The sequence below is a fragment of the Gigantopelta aegis genome, chromosome 14 (assembly GCF_016097555.1).
Source record: "Gigantopelta aegis isolate Gae_Host chromosome 14, Gae_host_genome, whole genome shotgun sequence".
NCBI classification, from domain to species: domain Eukaryota; kingdom Metazoa; phylum Mollusca; class Gastropoda; order Neomphalida; family Peltospiridae; genus Gigantopelta; species Gigantopelta aegis.
Window position 1 is genome coordinate 27,682,291 of NC_054712.1, and position 18,155 is coordinate 27,700,445.

Below are 18,155 nucleotides of genomic sequence, written 5' to 3' on the forward strand. Positions count from 1 at the left end.
GTTCAATGTGACGGCTACTATATATAACGGGCGCAGCCATTTTGTATCATCCCAGTGAATACGCCCTCTGGCGAGCTGGTGGTTACGTAACGTGTCACGTCAGGAATTAGTCTTCGAAATGAAGAAACAAAGCATACCTGATTTTTGCGCATGCATCGCAATATTCTATAATAAAAGTCATCCCAGTAAGCCAGCAACAATTATATATTATTTTTAATACAAAATAAACCACCATTGTCAAAGTGTTGAAATAACTGTATTATGGTTTCCCTTGCAACATCGGAGTCCGTCAAGGAGAAAATTTGTCGCCAGTCCTATTCTCTCTCTATATAAATTATCTAGAAAACGTTTTAAAATTTCAAAATTGTAATGGAGTATCCTCAGAAACAGATGGTATGGAAACTTTTTGTGATCTGACCCTGCACTTCCTATGCCTATTATATGCTGACGATACCGCGCTTCTCGCAACTAATGCCTTTGACTTACAGCAATCACTAAATGTATTTTCCAAGTATTGTGTAACGGGGACTAAATATTTGGCCGTTTGTATATAAATAACATATTTTATCTATTACTATTAATATTTATTTTAGGATTCTATTTATTTTATTATAGGATATTCTCAATCTGCGTTGAGAATATCATATTGGTGCATTAGACAAAGCCTTTTATGGTTGTTTCTCGCCATACTGGCTAGGGACGAGCCATTGGTTGATTCTATCCAATGGTTATGTGTATTTGGTGTCACGTGATCGTGAGTCAGGTCCGTGCAGCGCTGAGTGTAGACAGTGACACCACACGTTACATACTTACGACTTGCAGTTGCCGTTTCCTTTTCCTGAGCCTTTCGTTATCTTCAGACTTCCTTTTGGCACTTACAGGATGAAGCCCAGGTACATGTAGTGTTATCATCCTATACGGTTCATCGCCCACAGCGAAGAACCACGCGTATGGTGTGATCGAGATAATAAACCCTCGAACCCTTCCCAGCCTTGTTGTGTTTCTTTTGGGGGAATACTTTCGAGTAGGCTACATTGTAACAAATGGAAACTAAAAGTCAATGCAAATAAAACTAAAATAATCATTTTTAATGGTAATGCAAACGATTACAAGAAGGTATTTACACTTGGAAACCATGAACTTGAAAACGTAAAAGAATATAAATACTTAGGCTTAACTTTTACAAAACTAAACAAATTTAATATAACCAAAAAAATACTAAAACAAAAGGCAATAAAAGCAATGTACTTTATTCTATCAAAATCTAAAGATAACTTTTCAGTGGAATGTAAACTAAAACTATCTGACTCAATTGTACTTCCGATTCTTTTATATGGATGCGAAATATGGGGTTATGAAAATACGGATATTGTCGAAAATTTTCATATTACATTCTTGAGGCATATCCTACCCATGAAAAAAGGTACCCCACTTTTCATGCTATATGGAGAATTAGGAAGAAAACCCCTTAACCTGGTTATTCAACAAAGAATTAATAAGTTTCTGGGCCCGAATTGTATCAGGTAAACGAATGAAATCATCATTTCTGCTGCACGAATTAATGTCACACGACTCAATTCTAAATGGATATAACTATAAATGGATGGAATATGTGGAAGATATATTCAATAACTTGGGTATGACCGATATTTGGCTGACACAGAACTTTTCTTCTATAAAGCTGCTTCTTGACCACGTAAAGCTAAGACAAAATGATCAATATCTACAAAAATGGAATAGTGATATATCTACATCATCAAGAGGTAAAACGTACGCTATATTTAAGGAAAATCTTAGTTTAAAGAAATATCTTATCCTATTACCACAAAAGTCCTGGACTACTTTACTAAAATTTAGAACCTCCAACCATTATATGCCTATTGAAACAGGGTGCTGGAACAACACCCCAGTGGAACACAGAACATGCACCTTATGTAATACAAATGACATAGGAGATTTCACTATTTATTCACCTGCACATTTTTCGTAAATTTACGTCACTCATTGTTAATGCCATACTATTATATTAAACCCAGTATGTACGTGTGTGTATGTATATTTATGTATGTGTATGTGTATGTGTATACGTATATATGTATGAGTGTTTACGTATATTTTTGTGCATGTGCAGTATGATGATTGTCCCACACCATATATATCTGTGTTAATACCATTGTGAATTTAAGTGGCGGCATTGTCGATCACGCTTTAGAATTTCAAGAACTGCTGAGCTAAAGCATATGCGTCGGAAACTGGGACAGGAGGTATTGCCCTTCCCCCCAACACTAAATATAATAATTGCCCTCTACCTACACTCATCGGTGTGCGTGTGCAGGAATTCATGCGGGGGGTGGGGTCTAGATTACGGGTAGCAAAGTTTTTGCGAAAAAGAAAATTGGCTAGAGCTAGGAGGGGTTCGGCCCCGACCCTCGCACACGCCATAATCCTGTTGAAATGCAAAATACACAGTACTATGTTATTGACCCCTCCAGTGGCTGGCATCTTGCTATGCCTATGGGACGTTTTAAATCTTGGTTTAGACCATGAAGCTCTCTGTGGGACGGGACAGGTTGAGCGTCCAGCACACCTCGTTGCACTCCGAGTGGACTTTGTCCCAGAAGGATCTCATCCCGCGTACTCCGATGTCGCCAGAGCTGAGCTTGTCGTTTCCCGCCGTGTAGAATTGTGGGTCCGTGAGGAAGACGACTCCTTTCCCTTCAGCGGGTATCCAACCCTGCAGGTCGACCAGCATCAGCTTGCCGCGCGACTGCACGTACGTAAAGTGCGTGAGAGCTGTGGCCAGGTCGTGGCATCGCTTGTTCATGCTGCAGTCGAGGTTGTTATAGATTTTAGTGAATGTGCCGTCTCTGTAAGGTTCAATGTTAAGCCATTCTTCTATTTCACCTAGTTGATAAAACAAAGCATATTTATAAATTTGTAAAAATACACAAACGAAAAGAAAGGATTAAAATGTTTTATTTAACGACGCATTCAACACATTTTATTTACGGTTATATGACGTCAGACATATATATGGTTGAGGACCACACAGATATTAAGGAAGAAAACCCGCTGTCGCCACTTCATGGGCTACTCTTTTTGAGTAGCAGCAAGGGATCTTTTATATGCTTAGCTTAGTAACTAGTTTAACGTGTCCATATACCACTAGGCTTTCGAACACGCCTATCCCCGAGTCCGGCCTCCGATAGGATTGGGGGTCTGACTCTGGATAGGGATAACAAATACGGTCAATTTTGAAATTTTGAATATTAACAAAAAAAGTATAAAAAAAAGGGGGAAAATTGGGGTTAATACATTTTGTTTGCGCCCTTAAAGAGAAATATTAACATTCCTAACCTATACAAATTATTAACATAATATAATTTCGGCGCAAATTTAGATGGGCTGATCTAAAATTAATAATAATTATTGAACAGTATTCATTAAGCCCATGGGAGGTTAGGAGGAAAGGCTATAAAATTGGCTCAAGTATGCAAAAAAAAATAAAAAAAATAATAATAATTTAATTTTGGAAAAAGGAATGCCATTCATATTCTAAACATTGGTGTGACCAGGTGAGGGTCGGGAGGGAGGGGAGTCCGCCCCTACACAAAACCTAAGGCCAAATCGCCTACGCCTATGGCCCCAAATAATGCCCTAACTCCCGGCATCCCATCCCCCCCACCCCCCACCGTGTCCAACGGCAGTTCAGTCCAATCCTGGCAGCCTAGTGATTGTTTAAGAAGTTAGTTGAACTTCCTAAACCGGCGTCACTAGGAGAGTGACGCCAAAAGGTTATGGTTTTCATCGTTTGTGCCACTGGGAGAGTGACACAAAAGATCCAGCGATGGTTAATTTAGTGGGAAGGAGGAAGGTGTTCGAAAGTTTTGCAGTCAAGCCCACCGGAAGGAGAGAGATGTACCCGGCCGATCCACGAACAAACAGGCGACCGCGCACCAAGCAAACGCTTTACCACTGGGTTACGCCTCGCCCACAAACAGAAAGGATGTTTAATGGCACATTGGAACGTTCTAACACGAATGATTCCTAATCTGGCTACTCCTACATAAAGTATTCCTAACAACGAATGTTTTGTATGCACTTTCACAATAAACAGCATTAGCATATACATCGGCCTTTGACGTACATGACATGGGGTGGATGGCTGGGGGAACCTGTTAGGGTGGGGAAAACCTACGGCTCTTTAGCGTATAACTATGATTACACACATTACTTACAATTGTTTACATTATCAGTTTTCACAAATGTAATGTGCTTTCTGATCGTCTTTGGTGTTGACAGTAGTTCAAAATGAATTTTATGACAAACAGCAACATGTTCGTACCTCTGGAACCAGGTTCAATGATTTTAATATTAAGTCTAATAGCCGGAGTAAAAACGAGAACCCCTGTGCGTGCTGTAATCCTCATAGTAGTGCAGGGTTGTAACATTCTCTTTGAGAATGACCAATACAGCACAACTCCCCTTTTGGTGCTACCATAGTTTGACACCCAATAGGCGATGTGGTTTTCATGCTTGGGTGTCATTAAACATCTAGGCTGCGTTCAGTCAGACCGAGAAGAAAAACGTCTGCTAGACTGGTTTAAGCGATTCACGTTAAACCAAATGGCCACGTTGGGAACCAATCAAATAGTTCGTTGGCTGAACATAGGGCGGTTCTACTCTAAAAACGCGAAGTACCAGCGCAATATACCTGACGAGTTGAGGATCTGCAGGTGGTCGACGGGCGCGAACTGGACCTGCACGTCAGTCTTGTAGTTCTGCAGAGCGTAGTTGAAGAGTGTGACGAGGAACTCGGCCGTCCTCTGACACACCACGTCCTGCAGATACCGACTCGGCGGCTGCTGCTTCACGTACCGCTTCCCGACATACCTGGCAACAGCAAACATGGTATGAATTAATAAAAAAAGGAAACAAAAACGGCTTGGCACGCACGCACACACACACACGCACACACACGCGCACACACAAACGCACACACACACACACACACACAACAAAACCAAAACATGCACCACCCCCCCAAAAAAAAACAAAAAATATATATATATAAGCAAAGCAAAGAAAAACCAAACCAAACCAAACCAAAACACACAAAAACCCCACTCACCCCCACCTCCCCCGTACAAAAAAAAAAAAAAAATGTAAGCAAAGCAAAAACAACAAAACAGAACCCAACCAAACAAAAAACAAACAAATGGAGGAATGACATATCTATTCATAGACATTTTTAAGAATTGGGAGAGCTCAAAATATGACAATATGACAACAATGCATAGATTGATTTGTCTAACCATACACCTATAGAGGTTTTCTAGACATCCAAAACGTTTATCTGCAACTCTTTCATCATAGTGTTGTGTGTTTTGGCGTAATTGATTTAAGAACAATACATGGGTGAAGTTGTTAATGAATCATACATCTCTAAAAGTGTTCCTCAAACACAAAATACAAACCTGCTGAGGACCTCATCTTGGTGCAGAAAGTGAGCGTCAAAACGTTTGTGTCGTCTGCAAGTCGTATTGTCATCTGTCTTCGGTTTCGGGAACGATAGCGAGGCAAGTGTGGTGTGAGATGTCCACAGACCAGTGACTGGGTTAAACTTCATCAGTCTGGCCTCTATAACAATAACATGAGTTTGAAGTTAAACTTTAATGAGCATATTAGATACTTAAACTTCAGCAGTCTAGCACATTATACCCTGAAACTTCATTGGTTGATTAATCATCTGCTACTGTGTGTCAAACATTCGGTAATTATGACATGTAAATTATGACATGTAGTCTTCAGATAAAACCAGCTACACATTAGTAGCAAAGGATCTTTTATATGCATTTTGTCATAGAGAGGACAGCACATATAACAGCTTTTGATATACCAGTCATGGGACACTGATTGGGACGGAAAAAACCCAATGGGTCCGCCGAGGTGATTTGATCCTACGACCTTAACATCTCAGATGAGCACTCTACCGATTATTATGCAGTCACACAAACTCGACCTCGAGGATTGATTTTACATGCCTACTAGTATATCCATTGAAGGTTCAGGCATGTCTCCATCAGGTCCTACCTCTGGCATGGCCAGCGGTTTGATCCAGGGGAGACTCTCACAGAGGCACTACACCGCTATTTATTGTGGTCAGTTAATGACTTTACACTTCCCCACTAATCAATACTCTCACTCTTGGTTGGAACCGTCACTGGGATTTAAACACAGCAGCTATTTTGACTTAAAAAGTCCGAAACGGGTGGAAGGAGAAGTGGACACTGTCCTCCCCCACCTCTAAAGATAATACATAATCCCGACGTCTATGGTTCACTGCGTCATACAGGAAAGTTATATACTGGTATTACTATCTGGTTTCTCAAATTTTTTGAATCGAGATTTAGCTGTGGTGGATGTAGAAATGCTTCCACAAACAATCAATTCTACCCTGTCAGTACTGTTGTCATGCAGAATATTTTCTTTGTTACTAATTATACCCCCACCCCCGCCCCCAGCTTTATTGTACATGGGAGATCCTCATGAGAGATATTGATGCATGTTTCACTAGCAATGTGTTAAATATATATTTTCTAATGATAAACATACTATTTCTATCACCCTCTAGTTTATTATATAAAACATTTTTTATTTTTACATCTTACTTTTGACACATGTTGAGGAACAGTCAAGGCGGTTGTTATTGGTCTCATTGCTGAACGAATCCGGCCCCGCCAACAGCGCCTTTATGCTTTCTTCTGAACTACTGACGTCCGATGCTCCGCTGTTTACCCCGCTGTTTGTCCCAGTGACGTCACAAGACTCCCGGGCCGAGGCGCAGTCCACATATGTGGGCATGAAGGTGTCCACTAAAGGTGGGAATTCCGACTTGAAGGAGGCTGTATGCGACCGTATGACACTGTAGTTGGAGTACACCATCGACCCAGTGTCCTGGTCGGTATCCACGTCATTATGGTGATCCACCTTGTAGCCAGAGAGGTCTTGGAATACATCCAGCGGGATATCGAAAACGGGAATCCCATAAGTCTTGGGTGTGACCGGCAGGCCAACCTCGAGAGGATCCCGTTTGGTCACTGAGGTGCTATTCTCTTCAAAGAACGGTGAATAGGTGACGTCAACGTCGAGGGGAGTGACGTCCTCTTGCATGGCGATGCACGTGTCGCCGCACCCTCCCGCAGCAGGGTCTATCATCTCCAGACCCAGTTCAGTCATCAGGCAGTTGATGACGCGGATCTCGCGGTGACCTATCTCTATGGAGTACTTCTGATAAGAGTCCCTCAGCTGTCTGCAGTAGTTCCCGAACAACAGGAATGCCGTCTGCTCGAGGCGAAAGGCGTACTTCTTGTCTTCTGGCCGCGTGGAGAAGCTGAGGGCCATCATCATGAGGAAGATCGTCCTGACGTACTCGAAGAACTGACACCTTCCCTGCAGCTCCACCTTCGACTTGTGGATGGCCAGACTGGCCGTCAGTTCCGTCAGCACTCGGGTGATGATTGGCAGATAGACAGACGGGTCTTCGTGGCGAGCGGCATACATGATCAGGGCCTCTGCAGACTGGTTCTAGAATTATATTGTAAGAAAAATAAAGAAAAAAAAAAGAAAAAAAAGAACCAAGAAAGAAAAGAAAGTAATAATTAAAAAAATCTATTTGCATCTGATATTAATACATGTGGCATGCTCAAGGTCTTAGTCAACTGATTCTGAAATTATGTTTGAAATGAACATATAAATACATACAGGAATAAATAAATAAATAAATAAGGAAAGAAAGAAAGAAAGAAACAAAGAACATATCTCTTTGCATTTGATATTGCCCTACCTTGATATTGTCCCATCAATTGACACTTTGTATTTTTAAAAAGTGATGATGTTTAATATACCTACGTACCCATTTGTAGTTTTTACTTGATGAAATTTCACAAATAATAAAATTACGGACGTTTAAATTATGTTAAGTGTAAAAGAAAATGACCTTAATTCACTTAGGATATGTTTATCTTGCTTTAATGGAATATGACATTCATTGGAGAAGACTTAGTCCAAGGCAGACCTAATAAATAGAAAAACCCTACACATTTTCTACGTCCGATTGGGGGGTGGTGGGTGGGGTGGGGGTGGAGCAGAACGTAGCCCAGTGGTAAAGCCGTAGCTTGATGTGTGTTAGGTCTAGGAACGATCCCTGTCGAGTGGACCCATTGGGCTATTTCTCGTTCCAGCCAGTGCACCACGACTGGTATATCAAAGCCCGTGGTATGTGCTATCCTGTCTATGTGATGTTTGTTTGTTTTGTTTAACGATGGCACTAGAGCACATTGATTTATTAATCATCGGCTATTGGATGCCAAACAAAATATAGTAATTTTTACATAGTGATGATGACGATGATGATGGTAAACATTTGATACTTCCAACTTTCAGTCTTAGAGAGAAAACCCGCTACATTTTTCCACTAGTAGCAAGGGATCTTTTATATGCACCATCCCACGTCTATATGATGGTGCATATAAAAGATCCCTTGCTACTAATGGAAAAATGTAGCAGGTTTCCTCTCTAAGACTATATGTCAAAATGTGCTCTAGTGGTGTCGTTAAACAAAACAAGACTACTAGTATATGAAATTTTTTTAACATTCAATAGCCGATGATATAAAAAACCAATATCATCTAATGATGTGTTTTTTTCACTAGTACGCAAGCCTAGAAGATAATAAACGACCGCCCCATCTCGAAAAATACGAGTTAATAAAATAAAAACCTCATTCTTTTTTGTTTAAAAATATCATTTTTGTTTAGCTCAAGAAGACCCTATATTTGTTTTACTGCACCACAGCCTGGTTATTTTATGCTAGGTACCTCCCTCTCACATAGTTACAGGCATCGAGTCTTAGACCGGATCTCATACCTGACACTTGGCAGCGATGGCGGCAGATTTGGCTAAAAGAACTGCCTCCTTGGCGGCCACGTGGGCCTGGTAAAATCGGTCGTCGTGCTGCAAACCCAGCAGTTCCCGGATGTCCTGATAGTCGCTATTGGTGACGCGACAGAGACACTTGGAGATGAGTTCCAGAGAGAGAATCATCCCACCAGTGTCTCGACCAGGCAGACACCCAAATGATCTGATGGACTCCACTAAAGGGCAGATCGCGTCCTTCCAACAGGCTGCGTGTAGAAAATAAATAAAATTGTCATTAATTCGTAAAACATATCAGTTCACTTTTCAATACTATAAATGGTCATTTTGTAACATTGCAACCCCTCCCTAGAAATACCCTGCATCCGATCCTGATTTATTGCTTGATGGAGAAACTTGTGGTTTTAATTAGGGGGAAAACGTAAACCTCCAAAAAAAAACCTGAACGACAAAACTGTCATTCGTGATCAAGACCGTATGTTTGTACACTGATTCCATGAATCTCTATCTAGTGCCTTGTCTATAGGACAGCCACTCCCGAGGAGGTAATTTACTGGACAATACATCCCTCTAGCACGGTCATACAGATGACAGTCACTCCCGAGGAGGTAATTTACTGGACAATACATCCCTCTAGCACGGTCATAAAGGTGACAACCACTCCCGAGGAGGTAATTTACTGGACAATGCATCCCTCTAGCACGGTCATAACGATGACAGCCACTCCCGAGGAAATCATTTACTGGACAATACTTCTCTCTAGCACGGTCATAAAAGTGACAGCCACTCCAGAGGAGGTAATTTACTGGACAATACATCCCTCTAGCACGGTCATAACGATGACAGTCACTCCCGAGGAAATCATTTACTGGACAATACATCCCTCTAGCACGGTCATAAAGGTGACAGCCACTCCCGAGGAAATCATTTACTGGACAATACATCCCTCTAGCACGGTCATAACGATGACAGTCACTCCCGAGGAAATCATTTACTGGACAATACATCCCTCTAGCACGGTCATAAAGGTGACAGCCACTCCCGAGGAAATCATTTACTGGACAATACATCCCTCTAGCACGGTCATAAAGGTGCCAGCCACTCCCGAGGAAATCATTTACTGGACAATACATCCCTCTAGCACGGTCATAAAGGTGACAGCCACTCCCGAGGAAATCATTTACTGGAGAATACATCCCTCTAGCACGGTCATAAAGATGACAGCCACTCCCGAGGAGGTAATTTACTGGACAATGCATCCCTCTAGCACGGTCATAAAGGTGACAGCCACTCCCGAGGAGGTAATTTACTGGACAATGCATCCCTCTAGCACGGTCATACAGATGACAGTCACTCCCGAGGAGGTAATTTACTGGACAATACATCCCTCTAGCACGGTCATAAAGGTGACAACCACTCCCGAGGAGGTAATTTACTGGACAATGCATGCCTCTAGCACGGTCATAACGATGACAGCCACTCCCGAGGAAATCATTTACTGGACAATACTTCTCTCTAGCACGGTCATAAAAGTGACAGCCACTCCCGAGGAAATAATTTACTGAACAATACATCCCTCTAGCACGGTCATAAAGGTGACAGTCACTCCCGAGGAAATAATTTACTGGACAATACATCCCTCTAGCACGGTCATAAAGGTGACAGCCACTCCCGAGGAAATCATTTACTGGACAATACTTCTCTCTAGCACGGTCATAAAAGTGACAGCCACTCCCGAGGAGGTAATTTACTGGACAATACATCCCTCTAGCACGGTCATAACGATGACAGTCACTCCCGAGGAAATCATTTACTGGACAATACATCCCTCTAGCACGGTCATAAAGGTGACAGCCACTCCCGAGGAAATCATTTACTGGACAATACATCCCTCTAGCACGGTCATAAAGGTGCCAGCCACTCCCGAGGAAATCATTTACTGGAGAATACATCCCTCTAGCACGGTCATAAAGATGACAGCCACTCCCGAGGAAATCATTTAGTGAACAATACATCCCTCTAGCACGGTCATAACGATGCCAGCCACTCCCGAGGAGGTAATTTACTGAACAATACATCCCTCTAGCACGGTCATAACGATGACAGTCACTCCCGAGGAAATCATTTAGTGAACAATACATCCCTCAAGCACGGTCATAACGATGCCAGCCACTCCCGAGGAGGTAATTTACTGAACAATACATCCCTCTAGCACGGTCATAACGATGACAGTCACTCCCGAGGAAATCATTTACTGAACAATACATCCCTCAAGCACGGTCATAACGATGCCAGCCACTCCCGAGGAGGTAATTTACTGAACAATACATCCCTCTAGCACGGTCATAACGATGACAGTCACTCCCGAGGAAATCATTTACTGAACAATACATCCCTCAAGCACGGTCATAACGATGCCAGCCACTCCCGAGGAGGTAATGTACTGGACAATACATCCCTCTAGCACGGTGATAACGATGACAGTCACTCCCGAGGAAATCATTTACTGAACAATACATCCCTCTAGCACGGTGATAACGATGACAGTCACTCCCGAGGAAATCATTTACTGGACAATACATCTCTCTAGCACGGTCATAAAGGTGTCAGCCACTCCCGAGGAAATCATTTACTGGATAATACATCTCTCTAACACGGTCATAAAGATGACAGCCACTCCCGAGGAGGTAATTTACTGGACAATACATCCCTCTAGCACGGTCATAAAGGTGACAGCCACTCCCGAGGAAATCATTTACTGGACAATACATCTCTCTAGCACGGTCATAAAGGTGTCAGCCACTCCCAAGGAAATCATTTACTGGATAATACATCTCTCTAACACGGTCATAAAGATGACAGCCACTCCCGAGGAGGTAATTTACTGGACAATACATCCCTCTAGCACGGTCATAAAGGTGACAGCCACTCCCGAGGAAATCATTTACTGGACAATACACCTCTCTAGCACGGTCATAAAGGTGACAGCCACTCCCGAGGAAATCATTTACTGGACAATACATTCCTCTAGCACGGTCATAAAGGTGACAGCCACTCCCGAGGAAATCATATATTGGACAATACAGCCCTCTTGCTCAGTAATAAAAATGACACCCACTCCCAGATCAGTTTACTAAATCAAAACTAGCACAGGACAGAGCTCAATGGAATAAACATAGCTGTGATAATATGAAGTGTTCGCGAAAGAGAAACATATCCTGCCGCACCACCAATGAAATTTCTACTGCCCTGAATCGTGTAGTGAGGTGTATCATTGTATACGTACATAAATGGTAAAGGATCTGGCCTGTGAGCTGTACGCACAGACCCCGGATCTTGTAGAACTGGTCGTCGGTTTTGTAGATCCACGTGCAGCCTGTAATTAAAACACGAAACTTCTTCTTATACTCGGAAGAAGTCATCACACGGAAGCAGATGTAAGAACATTTCTAGCAGTTTATTATGATAAACAACAAATCAACTAATAAAAACCCTAACAAATAAATTGAACTGAAATTAAATAAATAAAGGGGCGGGACGTAGTGCAGTGGTAAAGCAACTCGATTGATGCACGGTCTGTGTCAGATCGATCCCCGTCGGTGGGCCCATTGAGCTATTTCTCGTTCCAGCCGTGGTATGTGCTATCCTGTCTGTGGGAAAGTGCATATAAAATATCCCTTGCTGCTAAAAAACAACAAAAAAACTTAGCAGGTTTCCTCCGATGACTACGAGTCAGAATTACCAAATGTTTGACATCCAATAGCCGATGATGAATAAATCAATGTGCAATTGTGGTCTCGTTAAACAAAACAAACTTTAAAACAAACTTTAAATAAATCAAACACAAGAAAACGGAAAGTGGAGACATCACAACAGCCACACTATGTATGATCATGATAGGCCCTTACTTTGTCGAAATAGCCAGTGCTAACTTGTAATACATCACGTGTCTGCTACTAAACGGATTGTGTGTATTGTTATGCTTGTTTTAGAATACAAATTCCTTACCTACCACTCAAAGCATTATTGAAATCACGAGACACAAATTACTATGGAAGAATAAATTCATTCTTTGTTAAATTCCATTTAAAAAACCTGTTCTAGTAGCTATACCCTGAAAACTAACAAGATAGGTTTCAAGCATTAACCTTTATCTTTTCCATTGTCCAAAATATTGGCCAAGTCCTTGATAGCTCGATGGAATTCTCCCTTTTTGTTCAAGAATTGCGCCTTTCTGATGATCAAGAACGGTGGAACTGGCAGATTTGGTTGGTCCTCTTGAACATAGGTTATGATGTCAGCGACAAGGTTCAGGTTGCCATGGACATCAGACGGCTGGTCCAATAAAAGGGTCATGGCGACCGCCATATCATACTTCTTGCTTTTCAGCGCATATCCAACGCACTTCTGAATATATATATATATATATATATACATGTATATATATATATATATATATATATATATATATATATATATATATATATATATATATATATATATATATACACTTTATGATATATGTATCTAAAAATGTTTTATATCCAGAATATAATGTTTATTGATGATGACAGAACAAGCGTTTATTAGAATACAATGAATTTCAAATCATAGACTTGTTACAAAAAATATTACAAGGAACTAATGGTTTGTCAATATTGTATACCAAAATGAAAATGAAAACTCTCTCTCTCTCTCTCTCTCTCTCTCTCTCTCTGCGTGTTTGCCTTTTGCTCTCTCTCTCTCTCTCTCTCTCTCTCTCTCTCTCTCTCTCTTTCTCGTTCTCTCTCTCTCTCTCTCTCTCTCTCTCTCTCTCTCTCTCTCTGTGTGTGTGTCTTTTGCTCTCTCTCTTTATCTATCTATCGTTCTCTCTCTCTCTCTCTCTCTCTCTCTCTCTCTCTCTCTCTCTCTCTCTCTCTCTCTCTCTCTCTCTCTCTCTCTCTCTCTCTCTCTCTCTCTCTCTCTATCACCCCGAGCCCAATTCTTGAATATTCCTTTATCACCACTTACCTTTAGGACCTGCGTGTTGGACAGTTTCTGTGGCATATCACAGACCGCATGCCGGAAGTTGGGGTTCAGATTATCGGGGAGGAAAGGCCACTCCCGTCTGAGCGCGCATCCCACGTACTGTCTCACTGGCTTGGTGAGCACGTGGAAGAACGCATCCAGACAGATCGCGGGGTTGTTGGAATATGTCCCCGCTGGCACTCCGTATATTGCAGACAGAATATCTTGGAGGTGAAATAAGATTAAAGAGAATCAGTCATACTTACATTTTTTGTTCTTCTCAATTTAAAAGATTTTATTGTTTATAGGTGAGGTTCCCCCCTGAATAATGTATATAAAGAAACTGACATATGTAGGTTTTCTTCTTTCTTTTTTGTTGTTGGGTTGTTTCTTTATTTGGATGGGTTGAGTTTTTTTTTTTTTTTTTGTTGTTGTGGGGTTTTAAAAATATTTTTAAAATTTATTATTATTATTATTTATTAATTTTTATTTTTTAATATTTTTTTAAATATTTTTTTTAATTATTATTTTTTAACTTTGTCGAAAATCTAGATAATAATGGTGCAGTTATGAAAAATTAGACGTTTGAGACAAGTAATATAAGTATATGTAAAAAAAAAAATGCTTTGGTCTGCGTCGATATGTAACATATTTTATGGAAACCAGGTTCTATGCAATGTGTCTGAGTTCGGCACTAATATAACTAACGTGTCAACATACCCGGGTCGTTGTCCGCCGTCCGTAGCTCATCGCACAACACGTCAAGTTTGTTTCGTCCAACACCGTCCGAAACACGGACATGGGCGACAATCGCAGGTTTCTCCACTTTGATATCTCTACAATATACACGTAGATGTTTGTGAGATACACGTACAATATACACGTAGATGTTTGTGAGATACACGTACACATATACACGTAGATGTTTGTGAGATACACGTACAATATACACGTAGATGTTTGTTAGATACACGTACAATATACACGTAGATGTTTGTGAGATACACGTATAATATACACGTAGATGTTTGTGAGATACACGTACACATATACACGTAGATGTTTGTGAGATACACGTACAATATACACGTAGATGTTTGTTAGATACACGTACAATATACACGTACATGTTTGTTAGATACACGTACAATATACACGTACATGTTTGTTAGATACAAGTACAATATACACGTACATGTTTGTTAGATACACGTACAATATACACGTACATGTTTGTCAGATACAAGTACAATATACACGTACATGTTTGTGAGAAACACGTACATGTTTGTGAGATACACGTACAATATACAGGTACATGTTTGCGAGATGCACGTACAATATACAGGTACATATTTGCGAGATACACGTACAATATAAACGTACATGTTTGTGAGATACACATATATATTTGAGACTTCACATTTATTCACATTCTGATTTAACAATACATACTCATATATGTTTTTGTTGAGAAGTGTCTCACCATTTGAGGCCTAAAACGTTTATATTTTTGTTATATATATATTTTAATGTGCCTGTGCCTTTGCCCCCCCCCCCCCCCCCCCCACACACACACACATACACACTATAGCGTGTGCCTTCCACTTTACAAACCATTCCTCCTGGCGTGTCATATTATAAATTATATACAAAACACGATGGTACATGTACTAGTATATATATTATACGTGACTGTCTCGTACTGCATTGGCTAGACCGTTGGTTAAAAGGCTTATCATAGTAGTGTGACATAGTTTGCGGTTTGTTTAAGATTAGTCGTAGGAAATAGGATATGTTTTAATCAGTATGACTCGGCGTGTAGCTAAAACGATTACTGTTTAAGCGTTCTCACGGTGCATTTCGATATAATCCTACAAAAATAACTGACACAAGTTACAATTATTGTAAAAACAAACAAAAAATTAAACAAAGAAAGAAAAGAGAAAGAAAGATTAAAATGTTATCTAACCGTTGCATAATGCCCTAATTACATACATACGTATATGAGACATGGGCAACAATGCCCCAATTATATACATACGCATACGAGGCAAAGGCACGGCAGAGCAGGGGTGGGGGGTGAATATTTAATTCTGAATCAAAAATATTATTGGTAGTAAATCTTAAGGCAGAGGTGAATTTTACTTGTAGAATGCAGGAAATTGCATTTCAGGACATGTAGTTTTCAACATTTTACAGAGGAGCATACCACCGAAACCCCTAGAAACTTTGCTTGGCGTCCTCAATCTCAGTCAGCCCCCCTCCCCCCTCCCCCCCCCCCATGTTTACTTGCTTCCGCCGTGCCTGGAGGCAGGGTGCGGCAAACACGATAGAAATATTCGAGCAAAATGAGCTGGTCTGAAACCTTTTCACCATTTATTTCCATCGTTCTACAACACAATATTAGTTGTAATCCATCTAAAAATGCCAAGTGATTCATTTGCAACCCTATAGGGTTATATATATATATATATATATATATATATATATATATATATATATATATATATATATATCTGGCGATAATGCTAGCAGCTAATATGAATAAATGTGGTTATGGTTATTCAGATTTGGGCATTTTTGTTTAATTCGGGAAAAATCAGCCTGCTCTTAAAAAAATGGAGCCCGTACGCCTATGATAAATATATTAGAGAGAGAGAGAGAATTATATTGTTTCCTAGGTAAAAACAAGCCCCAAATTTAGCCAGCTAACGTTTTGCTCTAACGTGGCCATTTAGTTTACCGCGAAGCGCATAAACCAGTCTATCAGACATTTTTCTGCTCGGTCTAGCTGAACTCGGCCAAGGTCTCATATGCCAAAGCTCTTGATACGAACCTGAAGTGGTCGCTCTCCAGACTCCTGCTATTAATGAGTTTGACGTACATCCCGCCGATGTCCGTCGGTGGGACGTTCGGCTTGCTGAGTGGGTCGTAGCTGCGAGCCTTGTCGAGCCTGAACCTGCTGAAGGCGTGGAACTCCTCCTGGAAGGATCGCAAATACTGGAAGGTTCCTTGGCGTTCCAGATCTGGCTTGGCGCTGTCTCGCTCGTTCTTCAACATCACACTGTAGATGTCGAGCTGACGACTCACAAACATCCCCATTACGTCTCCAGTATCGCGCTGTGGAGTTGTGTGGAGGAACAGACGAGAACTGGCAGGATTCAAATAAATGAATCGATGAATGAAGAAGACGTTTGTTTTGTTTAAAGACACCACTAAAGCACATCGATGTATTAATCATCGGCTACTGGATGTCAAACATATGGTCATTTTGACACAGTCATAGAGAGGAAACCCACTACATTTTTTCCATCAGTAACAAGGGATCTTTTATATGCATCTTCCCACAGATAGGATAGCACATACCACGGGCTTTGAAATGCCAATCGTGGTGCACTGGCTGGAACGAGAAATAGCCCAATGGGTCCACCGACGGGGATTGATCCCAAACCGACCACGCACCAAGCGAGCGCTTTACCACTGGGCTACGTCCCGCCCCGAAGAGACGAATGGAAGGAATTTACTAGTATTATCACAGATACTTATATAACTAGTTTTAAAAGGTACGGAACAATGCGTAGCGTATTCGTCATTTTCATTTCTAGTGGTGTCGGAAAGCAAAACAAACTTTTCTCTTGTTTTTTTCGTCATTTTCCAAAAATTAATTTATAATACGTCTACGTTAAAAAGGAAACGCTGAAATGTCATGTATAATTGGCATGTGAGTAATGCTAGAATACATTATTCAAGTTTAAGCACACTTCAACATGCTTAACATTTTCCTTTACATTAATGTAAATAGAAAAAAAAGAAAAGAAGTGTTATCCGATTGCACTGGTTAATATAAAGGGAGCGGGACGTAGCCCAGTGGTTCAGGTCTTGCGCGATCGGTGTGGGATCGATCCTCATCGGTGGGTCTTTGGGCTATTTCTCGTTCCAGCCAGTGCACCACGACTGGTATATCAAAGGCCGTGGTATGTACTACCCTGTCTGTGGGATGGTGCATATAAAAGATCCCTTGCTGCTAATCGAAAAGAGTAGCCCATGAAGTGGCGACAGCGGGTTTCCTCTCTCAATATCTGTGTGGTCCCAGGACACAATATTTCACGCGAACCGCCGTTCTGTTCTCGTGTCGGTTACGCAAAATTAAATTTACGCGAACCGCAAATTGGTTACGTCATGACCTGTAAACGTTCACCCCTGCGCAT

The 18,155-nt window shown here is 41.1% G+C and overlaps 1 protein-coding gene across 1 annotated transcript; it reads right to left on the reverse strand.

Moving 5' to 3' along the window:
- Nucleotides 1-1,104: 1,104 nt before the first annotated feature.
- On the reverse strand, nt 1,105-17,049 carry LOC121389169 (alpha-protein kinase 1-like). The gene is made up of 10 exons (XM_041520776.1): nt 16,784-17,049; nt 14,665-14,780; nt 13,948-14,168; nt 13,086-13,344; nt 12,224-12,313; nt 8,929-9,185; nt 6,672-7,587; nt 5,478-5,640; nt 4,715-4,893; nt 1,105-2,904 (listed from the first exon to the last, which is right to left on the reverse strand). Exons 1-10 carry the CDS (start codon nt 17,047-17,049, stop codon nt 2,537-2,539), a joined length of 2,835 nt encoding a protein of 944 aa, XP_041376710.1. The 3' UTR covers nt 1,105-2,536.
- Nucleotides 17,050-18,155: the final 1,106 nt, after the last annotated feature.

What these genes read in the sequence shown, in the direction of transcription:
- LOC121389169 (XM_041520776.1), bottom strand. Translation starts at nt 17,049, where the DNA reads ATGGGGATGTTTGTGAGTCGTCAGCTCGACATCTACAGTGTGATGTTG. An exon ending in GACGGCGGACAACGACCCGG is followed by an intron (nt 14,169 to 14,664) that starts GTATGTTGACAC and finishes TTCACCTCCAAG; the next exon opens with ATATTCTGTCTGCAATATAC. An exon ending in CCAGATCCTTTACCATTTAT is followed by an intron (nt 9,186 to 12,223) that starts GTACGTATACAA and finishes TTCTACACGCAG; the next exon opens with CCTGTTGGAAGGACGCGATC.